The sequence below is a fragment of the Athene cunicularia genome (genome assembly GCF_003259725.1).
Source record: "Athene cunicularia isolate RWA chromosome 2 unlocalized genomic scaffold, athCun1 chr2_part1, whole genome shotgun sequence".
Classification (NCBI taxonomy): Eukaryota; Metazoa; Chordata; class Aves; order Strigiformes; family Strigidae; genus Athene; species Athene cunicularia.
In genome coordinates, this window is record NW_020799095.1 from 130,879,809 (window position 1) to 130,902,479 (window position 22,671).

Here is a 22,671-nt window from a genome sequence, read left to right on the forward strand (position 1 = left end):
TTGTGAGCTGTCTGGTCAGTCAGTTACAAGGGATTGAACAGGTCCCTGTGTGGAACAATGACAAGACAGACATATGGGCTTCATGGAGACCCCGTTAGACTCCAGTTGGTCACTGGACTTCATCGTGTACCAGAAAATGCAACAGACCGTGCCAATAGTTTGGCAGTAAACACTGATGATTAGCTTGCCAAAAAAGCACATGCTGAAAAGTTTCCTGCTTTTGTGACTAGCTGAATCAAAACAGCACTGTAGTCACCATCTGAATTAGACTAATCCATTTGATACTTATTAGTACACAAAACAGCCAAGAGGATGCAAACACACCTGTAAAAAATGAGGGAAGGCAGCAGTTTAATTTCTAAAAGTTTGTAGATTGCAGCCATTGTTTAAGATACATTTGTGTTTTTCCTGAATTATATTCTCCTGGAATAAACACTTTCTTAAATTACAGTCGTCTTCAGTGAATTAAGCTAGCATCTTTACTGCATTAGGCAGGTTCTTTCTCCCCCTTCTGACCACATATATGGAAACATGTGTGGAGACAGCATATAAATCAGCCTCTCCTACATATGAGCTGTGTGAACTATGAAAACAAAGTTGTCCGAAGAGCAGCTGCCTGTACTTAGCTGCTAAAGCACTCCAATGTGTACTCTTAAAACATGCCTACGCTCATAATGCTCTTTAGACCTGGAGAGCTCACAACTTCAAATCTATCTTTTTAGTTTGCTTCCAGAACAATCAATCATTCCTCAAACACTCGAGAATAAAGCCAGCCAAAAACTTGAAGGCATGGTCAGGCTTCTACATGGCAAGACCTCTTCCAAAGTAGTTTAGGTCAAACAAGTCCTTTTTTACATATTATTTAATACATAAATATAGCAAAAACCTTTAGTTGGGATGGTCTCAGAGCAGACAAGCATGTTTTTTTGGCTCTGCATCTCCTAGAAACAGCATGCCAGACCCCATAACAGGCAGCCGATGAGGGCCTAACTCAGGTCTGTCTTGTACTATGCTAAGTCCCAGTCCCAACTGTTTGTAAGATAGGATTAGCTGAACGCTTGCTGGCAAAAAGAAAAACAAACAAAGGAAAATTCATGGGTTGGCACTGATTTCAGAAAAGGTTAGCCTTTCTGCCTACTCCTGTGTTAGGCACCCAGCCTTGCCCTCTCTTCCCGCTCCAATAAAAGTGAGCTACAGCTTGGTTGCCTGCTGAAAGGCAGTGCTTGCTGTGCATCCACTGCAAAACCATAGTGTCAGTATATGGAAGACAATTGCAACCTGCAGACTCTAAAAGCCCAGACACAGAAGTCAGCGCTCCTTTCACAGTTGTGGTTGAATACATTTAGCCAGAGATACTGCTGAGCTCTGCTGCATAGTCAAAAAACTCTCAAGACACATTTCTTTAAATCAGGGCATGCTGGTAACTGAAGCAACACACTACAACACTAACTGCTGTTGGCTACAACAGTTTAAAAGAAACTTAGACTTTAAAAGTAAACTCATAGCAACTGGGAAGAATATTGGGGCTAGAGCTGCAAGGTCAGGCAGGTCTATTAGCATGCACACCTGGCAGTAGCAAGTTTCTTTGCCTCTGAAGCTGTCAGTATGACTAAAGACCCCTGGCTAGTTAAACCTGCAGATATGCCTCAGAGAATGTTAGTCAGTGCTTAATGGCACACAATGTTTATACTGTGCATTGGGAAGATAAATGGGTAGCATTTGCTATTGTTAAGCTTTGGTTTACATTTATAGGAGCAGGGGTATTTTGATTACTAGATGGTTTCCCCTGCACCACTAATGTCAAATTCTTTCTCTGTTTAAAGGAAGCACTGCCTGCTTGGAAAGTTTAAAGAAAACTCCATGTTGCTCTGTAAGTGTTCTGGATCAAATACATTACTTAGGCACATTCATTGGTCCAAATGTTGCTCACAGACACCTATTAAGTGTTAAGTAGTTAATGATCAATTTAAGATAATCAGTTACTTTAAACAGGATTTGAACTGAAGACTTTCAAATACAACACAGATGGCTTGTCATGCTTCTTCACACAGGCATCCCTCCTGTCACACAATCAGCTAGTACCCACATTCAGCAACCAAGAGATACAGTCCTAGTCCAAGAGATACCACCCCTTCAGCCTCAGCACCAAGGCACTGCCCAAAGCATGCTCCACATGATGGGTAGTGTGGCAGAAGACAAATAGAGCATCAGGTCTTTGACTACACAGAATCTAGCAGAGATCAACACTATGCTTAGCTATTTCCAGATATTAAAAAGATACATGTCTAGAAGCAGCATGCAAAGATTTTTCATTACTGCAGTATTCCTTGTCTGCTTTTACCCTCTTCCCCCTTGTACATCAAATACATGTGAACATACCCACGGTTTAGAGCCATTTTCCAATTAGTCCTGATGTATTGCTTTCCTTACAGCAGCAAACTGTTACAATGATGGCAGAAGAAAGAGACTGGAAGGTTGGCTAGTGTATTTCCAGAATTTCTCTCCAAATTCTTTCACCTCAAGGTTAGTTCACCTTCCGAAGCCAGAGGTAACACAGACACTTCCAGAAATCCAGCCTCTCCCTTCCTGTAACAACTATCCTCCTGCATATTCCCACCAGCAGCTGGGACAACCTAGCTGTAACTGCTTGGGGATATACTTTGTTATCAAATGTGGAATTTGGCCAAAATAGAGATGCAAATAATTCGGGGGGGAACTAGACTTAGCCATCTTGAGCAATTTATGAAGACTTTCCACCACTCCTCCCAGCATCTGAGCATTTAAGCATTTCAACATTAATGACGACAACTAAGCGCCACAGACATATGTATTTTATTTATTGAGTTACATTAGAGCGTGCCATGCACTGAAGTGCACTACACTTTACAATTCAGTGAATGAATAAGGTTCGGTCATCAAGTCTCCTTAGACTGAAGGGGATCTGCAAGATAAAAAAAAATATTGTTATGCTGGACAAACTTCATGCTCTAAGTAAACATATTAGTATGTATGAATGCAAAGCAATAGAGAGAAATGTTTATGTGGTGGTTTAGTCTAGAGGAATTCCCCCTGTTATTTCCTGATGGTTTAAGATTCACACACCCTTCATGTGGCAAACAGAAGTGAAACATGGAACAAATCAAGAGCTGGAACAATTCTGCACAGCACGTCAGATTCACTATACACGCTGCACTGATAACGGAATCAATCTTGCTAAGGGCCTGAAAGAGAAAGGAATGCAGCCTTCAGATAGGAGCCAGAGAGGAAACAAGTGGTGTAGGCAACCTACCAAGGAAGGAAGAAAACCAAATTTAAATTGCTTCTCCCCATTATACTGAACAGAATCTGAGACCAGCTGTGCTCCATGACAAGAGTCATGCAAGCGGTTAGCACCAATCTCCTAGCTTGCCCCTTTATTCTATTCCTGAGCACACTGTAGAGGTAGGATACTCCTCAAATTCATACTTGCACTTAAGTTTCCATTATCAGTATCACCATACCAAGTCCATGCCAAGTAGATAAAACTGTCAGCTCACGCTTGGGTACCAAGCTGCCTTCGTGCCCAGCAGGACAAACACAGGGAAAAAGTGCCAGGCTAACACTTTAACTCAAGTTCTCCTCCCTACCTAACCTACCCTTTCCTCATTTTGAGGGCTAAGTACTGATTCCAGAGTGAGTATTCAATGAGGTTAAACCACTGTATTTACTGCCACATACAGAACACATTCCAATAAAATGGGAGATGTAAAACATGCATGACCACTGTACCCTTTAGGTAACTATACCAAAACCAACATCAAGCTCAACCCCCATCGCACTTCCATAGCTGAGAATGATGCTACTGAAGAAAAAGAAAATGTCTTCCATCTGTTCTGTGTACTTGTCCTTTCCTCAGTCTTTCCAGATCATTTGAAACACCAGCACTGTTTTCCCCTTCCACTTACATATTCATGTGCAGGCACAAATAAACTCCAAACCCTCCTTGTACTATGAAAGAGGGAAAAATATCAGTTCTTATATAATTAGACTAAGGAATAAGAAGCATCAGCAATTCAAACAAAATCACATATAAAGATTGTCTTTCATATTTGCTTTTCAGCTGGTGTAATTAAGGAAGGGGAGAAGCATTTAGGAAACATTTAATTTTAACAGGTGCATACAATGTGCAACTTTTTTTTTTAAGCTGCAAATGGGAACATAAGCTAACTGAGAGTAAAGCTCTATTTGCACTGAAAAAAATCCTGCTCATGATTCCAATTAAATATTCAACATGCGTCCTTGTTGACAGTGTTTGTTTCAAATGATTTTACCACCAGATGGTCTTTCAGAATACTCTGATGAAGGCCACCTGACTAAAGAATGCAATTCCAGCGTCTAAGAAAGTTTAAAAGTGCCTATATACTAACAATAGGACCAAACCAGAGACAAAATTACCAAAATTAAAACCATGTAAATTTATCATTTCATTATTTATCTTTGTTGCAGTAATAGCTACAGAACAGAAGTTTTCGCCTCTCACCAAAAAACAAAACAAAACACCAAAGGAACTTCCATGGCTTTTTTCCTTTTTGAATTTGTTAGAAGAGCTGGAGCTCTGCTTTTTTTTTAATGTAACTGTGTGATGCAGAAACCAGATAGTTGTAGATCGTCCCACAACAGAACTTAGTATTAATAGTGTTAAGTACAAATCTTTTATTCAATCTTGCAGCTTTAAACAAACAGGCTGAGAAAATCCAGCTGGCCAGAATAATTAGAGCCACAGATTATCACATAATGATCACAATATGAAAACATTCCAAAAGAATGAAAAAGCTATCATTCTAGATTAGTTTGAAGTCATTTTAAGAGAAGCAGAGAACTCAATGTAAGAAATTTGTATCAAGAAAGGGAGGGAATTCTTTATTGAGTTGTCACATCATGAGCTTGTGCACTTTAGTGACTGTGCTTACTAATAACTACAAGGTTGAAATCAAGACTTTTTTTTCCTGGTGTTATATGACAAGTAAGGGAGAGCAAAGTTTGGTAGTCTTCAAACAAAAGGCAGTGTTAAGTGCTAGGAAAACAGTATCGTGAACAAAGTTCTATTCAGGCTTAATTCAGTACGGCAAAAATCCAAGTATTGGTACACAGAGCTGTACGTCACTGCAATTTTTTTATATATATATACACACATATATATATATACACACATATATATATATACACACATATATATATGTATGTATTTAAATATATTTTCCCTCATGACTAGTTATTAAGCTGTCCCCCTTTCTTACATTAAGATGCATGCTATGAGAGAGAAATAGCGTCTCCCTTTTCTTGTTCACTGTAGCACCACAAGTAGGTAAGCAGTACATGTAGAAACCCAAAGCTAAGCAGTTCAAGATGTGACAGCATCAACATAACAATATCAGGCAAGTCTTACAGATTAATACAAGATCTCTGTCTCCTCTTCACGGCTGCATGAGGAGGGAAAGGCCTGGCACTCTGTGCAAGTCTCTATATCACACAAGTTAAGCAAATTACCCAAAAGATATTCAAGAAGCTTTCTATTCTGCCCTTATGTCCTGCTCCCCAGTTCTCTATTTAATCATGTTTTTATTACCCAGAGGTCTCTCAAGTGCAATTTGTAACCTTTTTCTTTGGGAGTACCTTTTTATTTGATGAAAAAAAGGAAGAACCTCCAAACAGAAGCACAATGTTTCACTGAAACAATCTAACTTACTCCCATTCAAATGGTGAGTAGCTTCTTACCTGTAAATTCAGGTTACCATTATTTGGGTGGTGCAGACTCAAACACCCCAGCTGCTCTCATGGCTTCAAAGTCCTTCATGGGATCATAGTTTTTATAGAACTCTGCATAAGCTCGTTTTCTGGGTTCAGCAATACCAAACTGGAAAGTAACACACAGCAAATTAAAGTTTGCAAAGCTTTACGAACAAAAATTTTTTTCTACTTAGTGCCGTGGCTTGTATCAGTAGATATCAGCCTAAAAAGCTGTTAGCTCAAATTAGTAAAACATTGCTTTGTTCCTGTTGAAATCCACAGTTCAGGCTACCTGACCACTGGTCAGGAAAAAAATGTCTGAAGTGAAACCTGGAAGTCTGTTACAAGACAGCACATTACACTTTTAAGATCCAGAAACACTCCACCTATGTTGGACACTCAAAGGTTCAGGGCTCTCCTGCTAATAGTTTTATATAAAAAATATGCCATTATGGCAAGTTTTGTGCCTGGGGGCACCTGAAAAAGTGTTACTCCAGACAAAATGGCACCCTAAAACAATGTATTACATTTGAGCTACACTGTAGGTCCACTACAGAAGTCTGGTAACATTTAACAAGACTGCCAAGTCACTCTTACAGCTCACTGATATAAAAAGACATAATCCTGACTCACTCACCTGAAGCACAGGGATATGCTCAAAAAGACCCCAAAAATGGGGGAAGTGCAAGGTGGGTTTATCCAAGAGTATCTAACAGGTAATGAAGTAAATCACTACTGAGATCCATGTTACTTGTTCTAAATACGGCCTGCTGCCTTACTAGTGTATTACTGTGGGAGTACCAAATAAAGCATAAAACTACAGACTATTAAAAAATAAGTCTGACCACAAAGAAGCTTGCCTATGTCTTAACAGATGTGTTAAGTAGATGCTGAGCTTCAGCTGTGCAAGCGTATTGCTTCTGATAGACATTTGTTGATCAAAAAGTCTGACAACTGTGATACCTTGTGACTAAAAACCTGAAAATAATTTCTAGTCGCTTTTGTAATTTTAAATGCTGCAAGCAGTATATGAATGAGTTCAATGGAAAAAACAAGGTCCAGTTCTTCCACAGTAATTCAAACTGTGTTGCTTGCTTTGTGTACCAGATCCAAGAATTTAGTAAAGGCACTCAAAACCAACTACCACTCTTATCTTTGCTAGAAGTCTCTTCACCACCACAAAAAACAAACTCCAATCTGTGTGGTTTTTGGAAATGTAATGCTGTATTTCCACATGATACTTTAAAAGAAAGGAAAAAAGGAGCATACTAGCCTTCCCCACAGTGATATCTTCAGTGTGAAGAATGTTTTTTTTCAAATTGCTTATGAGCAAGTTTTCTGAAGTCAGTCCAGAGATTACTTTCCAAAGTAAGACTTTGACAACTTACAACAGTAAGACTTTGACAACTTACTTTCCAAAGTAAGACTTTGACAACTCTCTTGAGTCTCGGATACCACGACAGAGAGAGACACAGACTATCTAGAGTTAATGTGCATCAGTCATGTGAATGATCAAGAGTAGTCTAGGACTAGAAAACTCAAGGTTAAGTTGTCACGAATTCTGTGATCTTGATCACAGAGCTTAAAGCATCAGGTTATTCATATCATTTCTTCAAATGAAGATTAGGAAGATTTATTTATGTCCTGGAAACACGCTTACAAAAATACATTACTAAAGCTTTCTGAGGAACAGCTCAACCAAATCTCAACAAAAAAAAAATATTATGAACTCTTAAAACATTCTAATGAGTCCAGTTTATAACTGAATGACTACAGAGCTCACCTTGTATAAAGCTGCACATCCCACAGATAGAAAAAATGCCCCAAATAAGTGAAACTTCATCCGCCTGGCCAAAAGACGCCGCATTTGTGGCTTAGGCAATAGTGCAGACGACATGGCGATTGTATTTCTAAAAAAAGAGAGAACTGTGGAACAAGAAACTCTACTTATAATTTTCTGTTTACTCTAGAAAGATCATGCTTTTTGTACTCTATAATAAACATCTTCACAACATAAGCAACAGCACTCCTGTCTATTTGACTTTTCAGTGAGAATATTTAAGGGACAACATTCAAGGACAAGCTATTTAAGAATCTAAATAAGTTTTTATAATCCTTACATCCAGTAGTCATGGAATCAAGACTGGCCTTCGCTGCTCATACTACATCCTTCCTTCCCTGGCCGTTTCAGGCCTGCTGTCCTGGTGTTTACATAGAAGACATTCAGAACACTGATCACATTTTATTCATTTCTAAGGAAAAGCACGACTCTTGAACTAGTTTGTGGGGTGGGGGTGGGGGGTGTTAAAGTAACTGCAAACCTTACTGCATTAAAAGGATTTTTTTTTTCCTATTCGCTAAGATTTTACCAAAAACCTACAAGGCCTGAAGCAGGCAGCTCTATTTAAGCACAAGTTAAAAGTGCTGCTGTGGGAGCAGCTCCGAGGCGGTGCTGCCCGCAGGGTGCTGCCCTCTGTGCAGACTCCGTCGCTCACAGAGCCACGGAGCGGGAGCGAAGGCCAGGCGGTGGCCCAGCGGTCCCCAAAAGCCGCGGGGCTGCCCACAGCCACACACGCCCTCCCTCCTCTCACACTTAAGTAGAGCCAGCACAGGCAGGCCCCGCCGCCGGGGTTCGCCCCGCTGTGCGCTCAGGCTACGCCCGAGTGCGGTGCAGAGCAGAGGCGGCGCACGGAGCGCCCTCCCCGGTGCCCGCCGGGCGGAGACGGGCCAGGCCGAGCGCCGCCGCAGCCCTCGCAGGGCCCTGGGCTCGCTGCCCCACGACTTCCCCAGCAAACGGGCGCTTTTCCAGATCTCCAGAGCAGCCATCAAACCCAAACAGCCGTAATACCAGAATACATGAAATAATAATCTTTACAGAGTTTGCCAAGAATGACTGGCCAAGGCTGGAAACGAATTAAGCAATTTGTAATGCTTTCTAGATAGCCCTAAGCCAGTTTTTGTACCTTTCTTGCAAATGAGGCACATACGTGCTTTGCCCATAGTTTCTACCTAATCGCTACCTGCATGTGGTATTGTCATCGTTTTTATTCCTGTGGAGTCTCTGTGAGATTTACACTAAATGTTATATTTTCCTGTCTTGAAGAAACTGAAGCCTGTTGTGTGCATCAAGGTATTCCCTCAAGCATTTGCACTCCCTTGCCAAAGCCAGCAGATCCAAACATCAAATGACGGAGGCGATGGACCCTTACACTGAAGAAAAGTTGCTTTTTCTTTGATGGTATTAAAGAAGAGGAAAGTGTCAGCAGAATATTGCAGAGAGGAATCACACAGCTGCAGCTATAAGCTGGGAGAATGGTTTTTGCAACAGTGGTCTGGATAGATGCAATTTGGGCACGTTCTTAAAACTGAAGTGAAGTTTGTTACAATAGTTGAGATCGAAATGAAGAGTGTCTGTCCAAGAGTTTTTTTCCCATATGGATTAACAGAAAAAGCCAAATGCTAATGATGTCGTGCAGAAAGAATGACAAGATATATCTATAACCTGATTGTGGGGGTCTAAGGAAATACCCAGGTCCACAAGGGTACTCCTGTTCCTGAGGCAAGCTTATGCAGTTATTTGGTGAGACCAGGAAAGAAACAGCATGGAGAGTTGTCTAGGGGATCTTAAAAGCCCTCACATTACACAATGTTAGAAAAAGATACAAAATTAATTGCAATAAAAGCATAGCAGGTTTCATGGCTACTATCATTCTAAATTATATATGAGGAATTTTCCTATAAACGCCAGTCTTGGTGAGACAGAATATTTTGGTGAATGGACCTAGGTCTACAAATAAAAACTTGATTGCCATTTTCAATAGCTTACTTCATGGCTGGCCAGCTCATTAAATTCTTTTCTATGTGACCAGTTTCCCCATGTGCCTGAGATACTGCTGGCTAGGCATCTTTGTGTTATAGTTAAGATGGTAAATGAAGTGCTAATTGTTATTATTCTTTGACATCATTACTGTGGAATATACAGCCAACTCCTTATTGTTCTGTATAAAGGGCAAATAAAGGATAAAAAAAAAAAAAAAAAAAAAAAAAAAAAAAAGGATAGAGGATAGATTGAAGGAAGAGCCATGGAAGAAGGGCAGAGATAATCGGCTCCATTAAGTCTGTGCACAGATTTGCTTTCTATCACTCCAGTTTCTGAATGGATTATAAGGCTGAATGTGGTTTTGGACCCTGTGTATCCAGTGCATCAAAGTAGATAAACCTTCTGAAAATGCTGAGGCATACAATACAGAGACAACAGCAGTTATTTCCTTCCCAGTCCACCTAGTTCCTGGGGTTTCTGGCACCTGCTCCAGTTGTCTTTTGGACATGAATATTAGGACTCTTTGCTCAAAAGGTGCCACAGTTACCAAACTAGAATCTGCAGTCCTCTTTTCCTCTCGAAAATACGGTAGTGCCAGCAGCAGTTGACACTTCATGGTGTCCTTGAAAGGAACCATCTTTTGAGAAGTGAAGAAAGGCATTAATACTAAACCATTTCTTGCTTGCGGTCCATTGAAATTTAAAATAAAATTTACCTCTGACTTTACTAAGAGAAAATTTAGGCAGTGAATCTTTGTCTTTTCCACGAAGAGTGCCAGCTGTGATGCTTAGGACTGTACTTTCTGTGGTGTGGACTGGAGCCGACTAGGAACAGGACTGTGACAATCAAGTGATTTTGCATATGCCACAAAAAGTCTTTAGATAATCATAATCTGGATCAAATTAGAACCAAAAATCTACTGGAAAAAGATCGCATCGGACATCAGCAATCCCCTGAGCTAGCTGCATTCTTAAATAGTTTAGTTTATTATAAATCTACCTATCACAAGAGAAAAAAATAAATTAAACAATGCTATGTGCCACATACGAAGATGCATACATTTGTGCTCCTTCTCCTGTTTCTGTGCCAGAAATTAACTAATCAAATACTCTCATACCGCAGCTGTGTCGACATCAGTCAGTGGTGTTGTGGAACAAACAAAGATACTGTGGCACAAGAAGTTATTTAACAGAATTGGAATGGCAGCTGTACAAAAAATGAGGGTGAACCAGTGATTCCTAAATGGAAAAAGTCAAAATTAGTAGGGAGAAGAAAAATATTTTTGTACTTCCAAAAGGGCATTATAAACAAAGGAGAAAAAAAAAAAAAAAAGCAAAAGTTCAAATCAGAATAAATGAAGCAGACAGGGATTTCACAAGCCTTTGTTGATTTTATGCATGCTTCTGAAATAGAATAATCTCAAAAAAAGCAATTTCTTAAGTTTTGTTCAACTTGTAGAGACAGGTTTTGGTATTTTTATACACACCTAATAGTGATACAATTACATGAATGATCATGTGTTTGGTACCAACATGTTATATCATTAAAAAGATTCAGCTATTGCCCAGGTTCCCAATGTGGCTAATGCATTCAGGCCCAAGAACTAGAAAACACACCAGGTTCCACAGCTGAGACATTAACATTCATGTGACACTTTTTTTCCCCGCTTTGTTTTCTGGAGTGTGGTTCTGTATCAATTGTTCTCACTCTGAAGTCCTCCAGGTTTGCAAGGCCTGTATCTGAAACAAACATACAGCTTATTTTAGCAACAGGAAAACCTTGTTTAGATAAACTGGATTTTTAAACAATACTCTGTGTCATTCTTACCTAAAAGTTTAACTTCTTCATTCATTGCGAGAAATGTTCTACAGTATCATGTGATTTCTTAGAAAAAAACAAAAACACACCCACAGAAACACCTCCTTCCAGTCCCTGTTCCTTGCTCAAAGCCCTTTAAATGATGCCAGGATTCTTCTGTCTTTGTGTTTTTAAATGTTATGTAGCCTGTCTGCAATGGAAATAGTCATCAAAACAATGTTTTTATACTGTTCCTTTACTCCTTTGTATTTGTGCCTTACTCTCAGAAAGTTTTTTCATTCCTCATCCTTGTTTTTCCAGGAACCTGTGGAGTTAAGCCACCTTTACAGACAAACACTCCAATCTACACATCAGCCAGTCAATACATAAAATTGTTACATGTGTTCAGTCTCTACGGTCCCATCTCAGCAACTGACAGCCCATCAGATGTAGGCCACAAGCATTCCTAACCTGGGTTCAGCTCCAGAGAGAGTCCAGGGTAAGAACAGCACGGGAGCAGAGTTCCTCTTGAAAATGAAAGCAAGGACCACAATGCGAGGACAAAAGCCCAGGCTTTTCACACTGCTTTTCAAAGCACAGTTTTGTTGATGTGCTGTGACATGGTTTAGTTTCTCACAGGGCAAAGTTCTCTAGCTCCCAACATCATCTACCATACAGGAACTGTCGTATCGCAGGCAATATCCGCATGACCCGCCCAGCCATCCTGGTGAGGCTGTACACGGAGGCACCTGGTGCATTTACCAGTACTCCCCTACTTGATCATGGTTGCTTTACAGTCAGTCTGAGCAGAAGATTCATGCATACCTTTCAGCAGTCCGAAGCCATTGAAATAAGGAGTATTCTTCATACCTTAACAGAGTTTAGACCAAACCTTCTGTTACTTTCTATTTTTCCTAGATATAACCAGTGATCATCTAACCTCCAGGAAAGCAGAAAGTGGCCGACTGCTGCTGCTCATGCAGCTATAATCTTGTTCAAGGAATGAATTCTTACAGGAAATGACAAACTAACTTACCTGTGAATGTAGAACAGTGGCTGTGAAGTGGAAAAGCCTCCTTCAGATAGACTGGACTCAGTCTCCACAAGGCGCTACATTTGGCCCCTTCCTTGGTTAGGTTCCACATGCTTGCTCCAGGCAGCTCTCAGCTCAGTGTGCTCCTCTCAGAGGAGCAAGCTGCATAGAGAGGAGGTCTTGCTCCTGTTAGGGACTGCACCCCAAGAGATTGACACCTAAAAATGTGTAGCTGTATGATTTAACCCAGAGACATCTATGCCTTTGATTCAATTCACCCAGGACAATGCAGAGCTCATTCAGACAAAAAAAGAGTGACCCAGGTTATGTGTAAAGTGATGCTTTTGCAGTTGTTTCCTGTGGCACATTTTTAGATCTTTTCTCATAGGTTTCTAAACCTCTCATTTTAGTCTGTTTTAGTTTATGTTGAGGTGATGACATGGTAAGTGTAATGAGATGTAGGCAAATTTTCCTTTCTGAGTCTAAAATGACAGTCTAGAAGGAGTGAGGAGTGTCTCTTTCAGATTTGTTGTGACTTGTATCATCATAATGCAGTCATGTCAACCAAATTGTGTCCATTATGAAAAGAGAGTTCCCAAACACAATTAAAAACAAAAATAAAATAATGAGTACCCCAGAGATTATATATTTCTTGACCTCTTTATGACCTGGTGAACAAATGGTGAGCCTGAAAGCTTGTCCGTTGTTTCCAATTACATCACCTGGCCTAATAAAAGGTATCACTTCTTCCTAAAAAATGCCATTGCTTTTGTTTATTTTGGTGTTGGCAGAACCTATCAACTTAGGATTGCTATGTTATGTAAAGGCTCTGTAGCTTTTTGATGGTACTGCAAATATAATAGATTTTCTTTACAATCATAACTTTGGCAACACTTGCAGTCCCAGCAGTCAAGGAGCCTCTGACTACAAAAACCCCAGTGGAGCTAAAATCCACGTCAGGTTGTGTTCCTAGGTTTGAAAGGTGAGGTGCAGACATGTGAGGCTTCCAGAAAGTAGTCAAATCATCTGTTCTTGTTTTTTTAACAGACTTGTTATTGGCATAAACTTTTAAAAATATAGATACTTAAACCAGCCTGTTTTAACTTTACTGTTTTGTTTGAAATAATCTAATTAGGAAGTTGTGGATCTCAGATTTCTACTGCACTGACATTTTTGAGCTTCATGATTAACAAAACTGGCAATAGATAACAGCATAAGCAACCTTAGTTAAATATATTCTGCTTAAATGAGTTCAGGATACATTTTCCTAAGACAAATTTGGCCATGTTCAATATGGCATTACATGTAAACGTCTGGAAAAATTGCAGCATTTTTCCAAGCAGGAGGCATGAGATTACTATAATCCATAGCCTCCACCACAGTATTAATTAGCATGGCTCGCTAACCAGGGATGTAATATTTGTAAATGAAACTCTAGAACGGCATCAGTAAGGAACAGGATGTTGAAGCCAAATGGAAAACATGAACCAATAAAAAGGCTGAACTAGCTAGAAGTGCAAGCTCAGCCTTTGAAGTTAGTTCAAGTACTGCATGCTTTAATTTTGGTGTAATCTTATGATGGGGGTACAAACAAGAACTCAGAAACAGATTTTGTAACATTTGGCCCAATTGTAGATGAATCAGTTTGTTGATGGTTACCAACAATTGCACAGCCAGAGAAGCTGTGGTCTTTGTTAAATTAGATTGAATAATTGGCTTCAGTGGGAGTTTCGGGTGCAGAGCAAATGAAGTGTCACGGCCCTTGACTCTCATAAGATTCCTTAGCAGAGGCTAAGCTTTTGCATTCAGAACAAACTGAATATGGATTCAGACAAAATAAGTCCCTCAAGAGTTCATCTACTCACTCCCCTTCCCCAATATGTGTTTGAAAATAGTCATTCCTGGCAGATGTGCATATCTTATCTTTTTTTAGAACCCCTCTGATGACAATAGGGATACCAAAAACTCTCTGGGCAGTTTTTCTCCAATGTTTAACTATTGTTTCAAAATACAATCTGTGATTAGTACATTACCTTGGCAAGCCCAACTAAGCCTATGTATTTCTGTGTTTCAATTTTGTTTTCGTTTTTTTTTCCTATACTTTCATGTGGAGCTGCAGTGACAAAGCCATGTTTTCCTGGTGTTTCACTCTAAAACAAAAAAACAAAACAAAACAAAAAAAAACCCACCAAAAAAAAAATCACTGTTTTCATCCTTTGGACAGATTTCTGAAGGCCTACTACTGCCAGGTGCTGAGCACCTCCAGAGACATGAATTAAGAGAATGAATTTCAATACATTCAGCAAATTTCAGGATCAGGCAGCGAGGAGTTAAGATGATCTTTGAACTGGAAGGTCATAACTGGATGATGAACACAACCATACACACTCTCCTTTTTTGGATCAAGCATTCAATTCATTAGCTTGAAAATAGTAAATCATTTATCGTAGTATTTAGTGAATGGCCCAACACATGCTGTTAATTACTTTCTCATTTCGGAGAAAAAACAGAGAAAGTTATTTTTTTCTAGAGGAAAAAGAACTCCCAAAAAGTGCATTTCTTTTCTCTTTGCAGCAGCCATGCAGACCTCTGGAAAGAGCCATATTCCTCAACAAAGCAAGTGTAATGGCTCTGTCTTCTTAAATGCGAGTACAAACTCAAACAGTTTAATGAAACACAAAGACCTTCATTCAGAAAAATATACAGATGAAAATGGTTGGAATATTGTTTTAGTAAAAAGATGATATGCCAAACTTAAGCCCTATGTGATTATGAGAGTAAAAGAATTTACCAAACAAGTTAATTTTATGCATAAACGTGTATAATTTGTATATATATGTGCACACAAGCACAGACAAATCCATGAATTACAGATTTTATAGACATGTATACATACCTGCACACATATATACACATACATAACTGTAACGATGTAAATTAATCTTGAGATGTGACAGATTTGATTCCCAAAGTACCTTTTTCAGGAATGAGTGGTATTCAAACCAATCGGGGTCTGGGGTTTACAAAACCAGTACTGATCACTTGGGTCTCACAGCTGGGATGAAATTAATTTAAATAGTTGCTTATGGGTGAAAACTACTAAGAATGCTATAAGCTCATTGTTTGCTTTTACTGAGCCATAGGCACCATGGCTATGAATATTTCCAATGAAATAACTGCATTTACTGACTTTGACAGATGGGAAATACTACATAAGCTATTGTGTGCCTCTGCATTCCTTAAGTGTGATGCTGTGTTTTTTTCTTGCTTCTCATTTGTTTCATTTAATCTTCTCATTAATGGTACAATTGTTTTGCTTTGTTCAGAAATCCTTTTCTGAGAAGCGAGTATTGCTTTCTTTTTAAACTTCTTCCCAACAAAAGATTTTCAATCTCATATGGTAGAGAGGAGTCATGTACATCATTTTAGAGGAAAAAGAAATACCTAAAATTAAAAGCACAAATCCACTTACTACATTTCCAGTCTTCCTTTGACATGAAATGAAAACATGAGAAATGCACACAGTTCATCAGCATACTCTGAACAAATACATAATTAACATGTAGAATAAGCAATACTGTTGTCAACACTTTCACATATGTTACCATGAAGCTAAAATATTTTAATTAGTAGTAAAATAGAGGAAAAACCAAGTAAATGCAGCTTGTGCTTGACATAAATGAGTTTGACTCAATATTAAAAATAAGAAAATCTCATCTATACCTTGACTACCCTTACCATACTAGGACAGTTTAGTGGTCCTGCATAATTCCAGTCTGCTCCAGTGCTCTGATAAATTATTACTTGACAGACAACTATCCGTCGTGGTCATTGTGCAAATGCTCTACTAAATCACTGGTAGAAATCAAAGTGTGTGAGTTCATTAGCAGGTAAGTAGAAGGTAGAGACTTCAGGGTTTTGTATTAATCCAAAGTGCTAGATTGACAGAATCTTATATGAAGACTATGTAATATGAGGAAAAATAAAAAACTGTATAGCAATACCATGTGGCTTCTGATTTGGGAACTACAATTTAGCCTATTAGACATGGACCTGTTCCAAAAGTGCACATTCAAACAATCATGCATGAAGGAGTTAGAAACACAGATGTGAATTATAACTCTCTGAAATTCTGGGAATGCTCCAAATCAGGCCATTAGAGGTAGGTTTGAACTGTGAGTACAGATCCAGATCTCAAATTTTTGTTCAAACCTGTCTTCTTTCCCTAACATTTTTGCAGTAACTACTGAATGTATTAAAACCAGCAATGTTCCATAAGCTTAAAAAAAAAATACCAGTTAACCCCATTTTAGCTGTATTCAGATGTGATTCACAATGACTAACTAAAAGCATTTCTATAAAAAAGCAGTAACAAAAATCATCAGTTGAATGTAATGAGACAGTTTAAACATGTCAAATTCAAGCTGGATTACTGGAGTTCCACTGGCCACATACAACTGCACAGTGATCAGTTTGGCCCAGTATTTAACATATAATATAAATAATTTAAGGATTTTCTTTTCCAAGTTTGGGACAGAACTTTGAAACATCTGGTCTCTTTTCAATCATTTTTACACACACACAAGCTAAAGTCAATAGTTTTGACTAGAGCAATATAGTGTTGGGTGGGATTGAGGCTGGCCACTTCACAAGCCTACAAGTGGTAGAGGATAGAAAATGTCCCCAAGTCTGTAATACAGTACAGGGCTAAAGGCACAGAAGGAGCAATGAAAGGACACCTGCTATTTGCCAGTACTCTCAACAGCAGGAAACTAAGGGTCCCAACATTTATGAAAATACCCTGTTCATTGATGTTTTTATCTGTAAACTTCATTAATGCAGGTTTCTTTTTTTTTTTTTTTTAAGTCAAACATATTTGCAAAGTGAGTCACAATGGTTCAAAAGATATAGAAGGTGTGGCACAAACCAGTCTGGCCTTGGCTACCCAGTACTATATAATAAGAGAACCAATAATAGAAACTAGGTGTGCTGAATCTGGACTACTGCTGTGTCTGCAAAGCACCTCTCTTCATTGCTGATCTCAGTGCCTGATTAAATACTAGATTTCCACAGCTTGAAGGGGACAAACGAATCCACAGCTCGGAGTCTAAGACTGTTCCCCATTAATAATACTTTAAGAAACAATCACTAAAAAGAAAGACATCATGAAGAATACAGAGGTAAAAGCAGAGCAGCATTGTACAGATGAATGAGAAAGCATTTTGCCCTTTTTTAAATAGTCTGGTGACCATCCCTTACCACTCTTGGAAACTATTGTAAGTGTGCACCATAGTAACATAATCCAGCACTATTACATATTTTCAGGAGTTTATCTCATAGTGTGATATTTGTGTCATTCAGTAGCAGGAGAGAAGTCAAACCAAAATGCATAAAGGCCCTTCCTGAAGTTCGTAGTCACAGCTTGTGTTGATATCAAAAGTATCTGCATGAGCAACTTCAGGACTGCACCCTCAAAGGTTATAAAATGTTTTCATAAATATGACAGGTCTAATAAGAGAGATAAGAGAAAAGTGAAATACACAGTAATAGCATATGAGTATAAATATTTATGAATACAAATGATGGCTTAAAAAATTTCTAAAATAGTCCCAATATGTCACATTACTTGGAAGTAAACAACAAAAGTAAGTCTGAATTAATATGATTGAACTGTGTATTTTGAATGCCACAAAAACATAAATCTATCCAGAAGAGTTTCTAGGTTTGCAGGTTTCTGAAGAGAAAATTGGGGTTTTTTTAGTGTAACAGCAAACTCCATAGAGAACTGTTGTTCCGCTGTAGACTTCTGAAAGTCCAAAAATATACAGAATTAAAATAAACAAGGAATAAAGTTTTAGTTATCTAAAGGGAGAGGTGCTAGGGTTGTTGAGTAAAACTTTTCTAGCCCATTAAAAACTGCTGAACTCACATAGGTGGTAGATCAACAACCTGAGAGAGAATAGATCTCAAGAACACGATAAAAAACTGATTGCAGTCCAGGCTTTCTGAGGTGATATAGCGTCATCATTCAGAACAATAACGTTTAGTCTCTATACCTGTTCAGTTCTCAGGCTCTCTGCTGGAACTGGCAGTGTTCATTACTTGATTCCTCGGGACAAGCCTAAAACCACTATTCAGTTTCAGATGTATCACCAAATAACAATTACAGGGTATCTGCCATTGGATCAACTTAGACTCAGTAACCCAGAAATGAAAGGGTCCGTGTCTTTTAATATATTCCCTGTCCAACTGCTCAATACGTCTTTATGAAATGGGCATGATATGACATGTATTTCTGGGATTATTAATACATGTGATCCTCCTCAGTTGCATACTGTATAAATATATGGCCTATAAATGATGGTGCATGTCTCTGAATACACACGCAAATACACACGCATATATATTTCAGTTAACATGGAGACAGAACTGCAAACTGGATTGAGAGTTACCATCAGTTTGCAAAACTTTGAATGGATAGAGCCAGTTTGCAAAGTTCCACTCACTCATTGAAGTACATGAAGTACTTTTTGTTTGTTTGTTTTTAAGTTTGATAAATGTGCATGGCATTAATCATAGTAACTGTCTGGGACAGTAGTTTTTGTATGGGGGCTGGTAGATTTTTGTCAGCAATTTGGCAAGGCTGGAACATATTCACAAGTTTTATCATCTGTGACAAATATCTGTGTAATATTTTTCATTTTACAAGTAATCCAAGTATGATTCAAGTCAAAGCTACCAGCATAAGATAAGCATTGTCTGCATGTTATTTAACTATCTCAAAACGCCATGAAGGCAAGAATACAATAAAACAGAAACTGACTGCTGCACTCCAGCATTTTGTTGCGTGCACTGTACTGACCACAGCACTAGAAGGTGGCCTTTCACGTGTTTTTTTGACTGACTTACATCACTGCATTTATGGCATTTCATGATTCTTCTTTGCCTTTCACATTAATGAGTGGTAGGCCACACAGTACCACATGTGCCCTGCTTACTACAAGATGCTACATTCCACCATCCTCAGATGTACCGAGCATTAAATTTTATTGCATCTGTGAAATCTGGGAAAATATGAGAAACAGGAACAAGAATTTTATGTTTTACTCCCTTGTGGCTTCCACCCAAGACATCTTTCTCAGGTAATGTCACATGAGCAAACAAGCCAGACACAGAAGGAATGGAGATAAGCATGAAGCAAACTCTGTCTTTGAACTGTGGGGAAAGTAGGAACTGAACCAATGATCTCCCTTGCTCCTTCTGTGAGGATATATGAGCATAGCAGCTAAATGAAAGTTATATGAAAGCTATATGAAAGCGAGTGTCTTCCCTGCCAGCCTGTCTGAAGCAAGTCCTGATGGAAATCCCATATAATTCCTGGGCATTGTGTCATGAGTTAAAAAGAAAAAGACTATTAGTTGTCCTTAGCTACCATTCCACACGGAGAAGGAAAGCACTCATGAATGGTCCTTAGCAGTATGATCTAAGAGGTCCAAGTGAAGGACCTTTACTTCTGACAACTGAGACAGGGCTGCATGGCTCATTCTCCTTGTTGAAGATGTTGGGAGGGGTAGCAAAAGACAATCCCACCCCTAACTCAGGAGTAGTCCTTGGGAACTCAGCAAGCTAGAGCTCGCTGGTCTGCCTTTCTTTTACATGCGTTGCGCACATGTAGAGAAGAATGGAGCCAACAACTTTGTGGCTGAGGACTGGTGTTTAAAGTGGTCTGAAAAATATGGAGAGGCCTATCATCATCCTGTCCCCTGCCTAGCAGTTAATTCTATCCCTGCCCCCTCTTAACTCTCCAATTAATCCTTTGGCCCTAGTCCCAACATCAACTGTGCCCTGGTATTTCTTAAAACTCTTAAAATTGTAAAGAGAAGCAAGAAAGTATGGAGAGCTACACAAGAACTGTGAGCTCCTGCAACCTTCCAGGGAGAAATGCCTTGGGAGGAATGACATTTTGCAGAGGTTTTCAATCACATCTGTGTCCTGATATATTTTAAGCCTTTCCTGTGGACCAAAACTCAGAAATGAGGCACAGGGTGTACTTTGGACCAGGACAACCACAACAGTGTTTGATTTTATGATAGCTCAGACACCTCATGAGTTATACTTGATAAATAAAAGTTGCATGAATTGCAGTACTGAAAACAGCGTGCCAAGACACACTGCTTCAGGGCTGTCAGTTCAATGCAGTGTTTTACTTATTCATTAGATCAGACGCTGAAGAACTGGGTTTGGTTATAATATCTTTAGGACCAAGACCACCTAGTTGCTTGTACCATGGAACCTTATTCTGATTTGAGCCTCCAGGTGTACTATTAAACAAATGAGTACCACAAGAGTCAGTATCACAGCCATGTTGATATGGAACACATTGAAAGATGTTTATTTCCTACCCTTGACTAATGTCCCATAGTTCTTAATATTTCAAGTTGTCATCTTTGCTCTGGAAACATAAAGACAAACCTTGCATGCACATTATACTTGTGTCTCCTGCCCACCTTCACTGAATGTGTCTGCATTCCCTTCCTGAGAAAGATTTTAATCTCCCTGCAAAAGATAAGATAATGTCATTGCTATGTTGCAAACAGTTGAAATAGTCTCAACAGTTCTTCAGCAAATGCATTAAAAAGAGAGAAACAAGGTGCAGCCAGTCTCCCACCCAGCTGCTCACTCACTCACTCCCTGCTCTCATCCAGCAGGACAAGGGGAGAAAAGAGAAAAAACAGGAAAGCGAAAGCTTGTGAGTCATGATAAAGACAGGGAGATTGCTTATCAACTACTGTTACAGGCAAAACAGACTCAAATTGGGGAAATTAATTTATTGCCAGCTAAAATAAATCATTACTGATTTGGGCAGGGGGAAACAAAAACAAGAAAAAGAAGAAACAAACATTTACACACTTAGAAAAAACACTTTTCCTCCACCTTTCCCCGGTTCAAGTTCACTTCAAGCACCTCTCCTCCCCTTCTTGTTATCACCACAGGTTGAACTTAGTCCCTTCAGTGAGGCACTGGGAAGTCCCTTCTTCCTTCTCACTCTTTTCCTCTGCTGCAGCCTTCACGGAGGCCACCCCTACAGATGCCCCACTGCCAGCATCTTGCAATTTATACCCAATACATAAGGTGTGACCTCCTCTGCAACAAAGTGGAGAGAAGCTGTCCCATCAAAAGCAGGAGTGGTCTTTTGTAGATGTCTCACCCCACCAGCAGAGTGATCAGATCACTGCAGAGAACATAGTTGAGGAGAACCACCAGGGGGTCATGATGGAAGAAGAGGAAACTACTCAAAGGCAGTGGGAACACTTGAGCTGTTGGGAGGGACTGGGCAGAGCAGGCAAATTTCCAGTGGTGTTTGAGAGTAGGCTGCAACTGAAACTGGAAGGAGAGACCTCTCAAACTGCTCAAGACCTCTATTTTCTCATCGTGTTAGCCTGTACCACAGCCTGATGACTGGCAGGAATGCAACTCTCAGGTTTTGAATACCAGGGTTGGCCAAGGGCTGCTGCAGTGGTCTGCAGCAAGGACTGCAGCTGCCTTGTTGCCCCTCTTTGAGCACTGGTCCCAGCTGGGAGTTTCTCACCTGCAGAGCAGGACCGAAGCCTCTGCATAAGGAATGCCCATATTGGTGTGTGTGAAGCAGAACTGCGCTACAAAACGGCGTAAAGGTATGAAATATAGTAACACCTGCAAAAGTGCATAAGGTCCAAGACAACTGTATAACTTCAACTAGAGGAGGTGGTAAGAGGGCAGACCAATGAATGCTGCAGTTTGCTCTGAAGCCACATAGAGAAAATGCTGCCACAGGAAGAGTATGTTCAGACACTGAGAAGTTTGGGAGGACTAGCTAGGGCAGGTCACCAACTTGCCTAAAATAGCAGTATTGAAGTACAGAATTAGAAGAGGGAGGAGCAAAGAAGGAAGGGGGGCAGTAGTCCAAGTTCTATTTTTCTTTTTTTTAAATCCACTTAATTTCAGCATAGGCTTAAAAAAACCCTCCAGGGGATTCTTCCATCTAGCTTTTTTTCAAGCTCTGAAGCAAAATCTGGTTTTCTGTCTTTATCAGATCTCTGTTGTCCCACTTCTTTCTCCCATTCTAATATTTAATTGGCTTCAGTAGAGATGATCTCTTGCTAGTTCTGTGTCAGGCACTTGCCAGTAACTCCATGGGGTCTGAGTTTCCTCCAGTCATCTCATGCTCCTATTTAAAATATTTTAACTGGGAAGCTTAGATGACAGCATTTCAGAG

General features: G+C 39.6%; 1 protein-coding gene across 1 annotated transcript; it reads right to left on the bottom strand.

Moving 5' to 3' along the window:
• Positions 1–2,813: 2,813 nt before the first annotated feature.
• LOC113476237 (cytochrome c oxidase subunit 6C) lies at positions 2,814–7,713 on the bottom strand. The gene is made up of 3 exons (XM_026841595.1): positions 7,550–7,713; positions 5,755–5,893; positions 2,814–2,941 (listed from the first exon to the last, which is right to left on the bottom strand). The coding sequence occupies exons 1-2, from the start codon at positions 7,661–7,663 to the stop codon at positions 5,774–5,776; spliced, it is 234 nt and encodes a 77-aa protein (XP_026697396.1). The 5' UTR covers positions 7,664–7,713; the 3' UTR covers positions 2,814–2,941; positions 5,755–5,773.
• Positions 7,714–22,671: the final 14,958 nt, after the last annotated feature.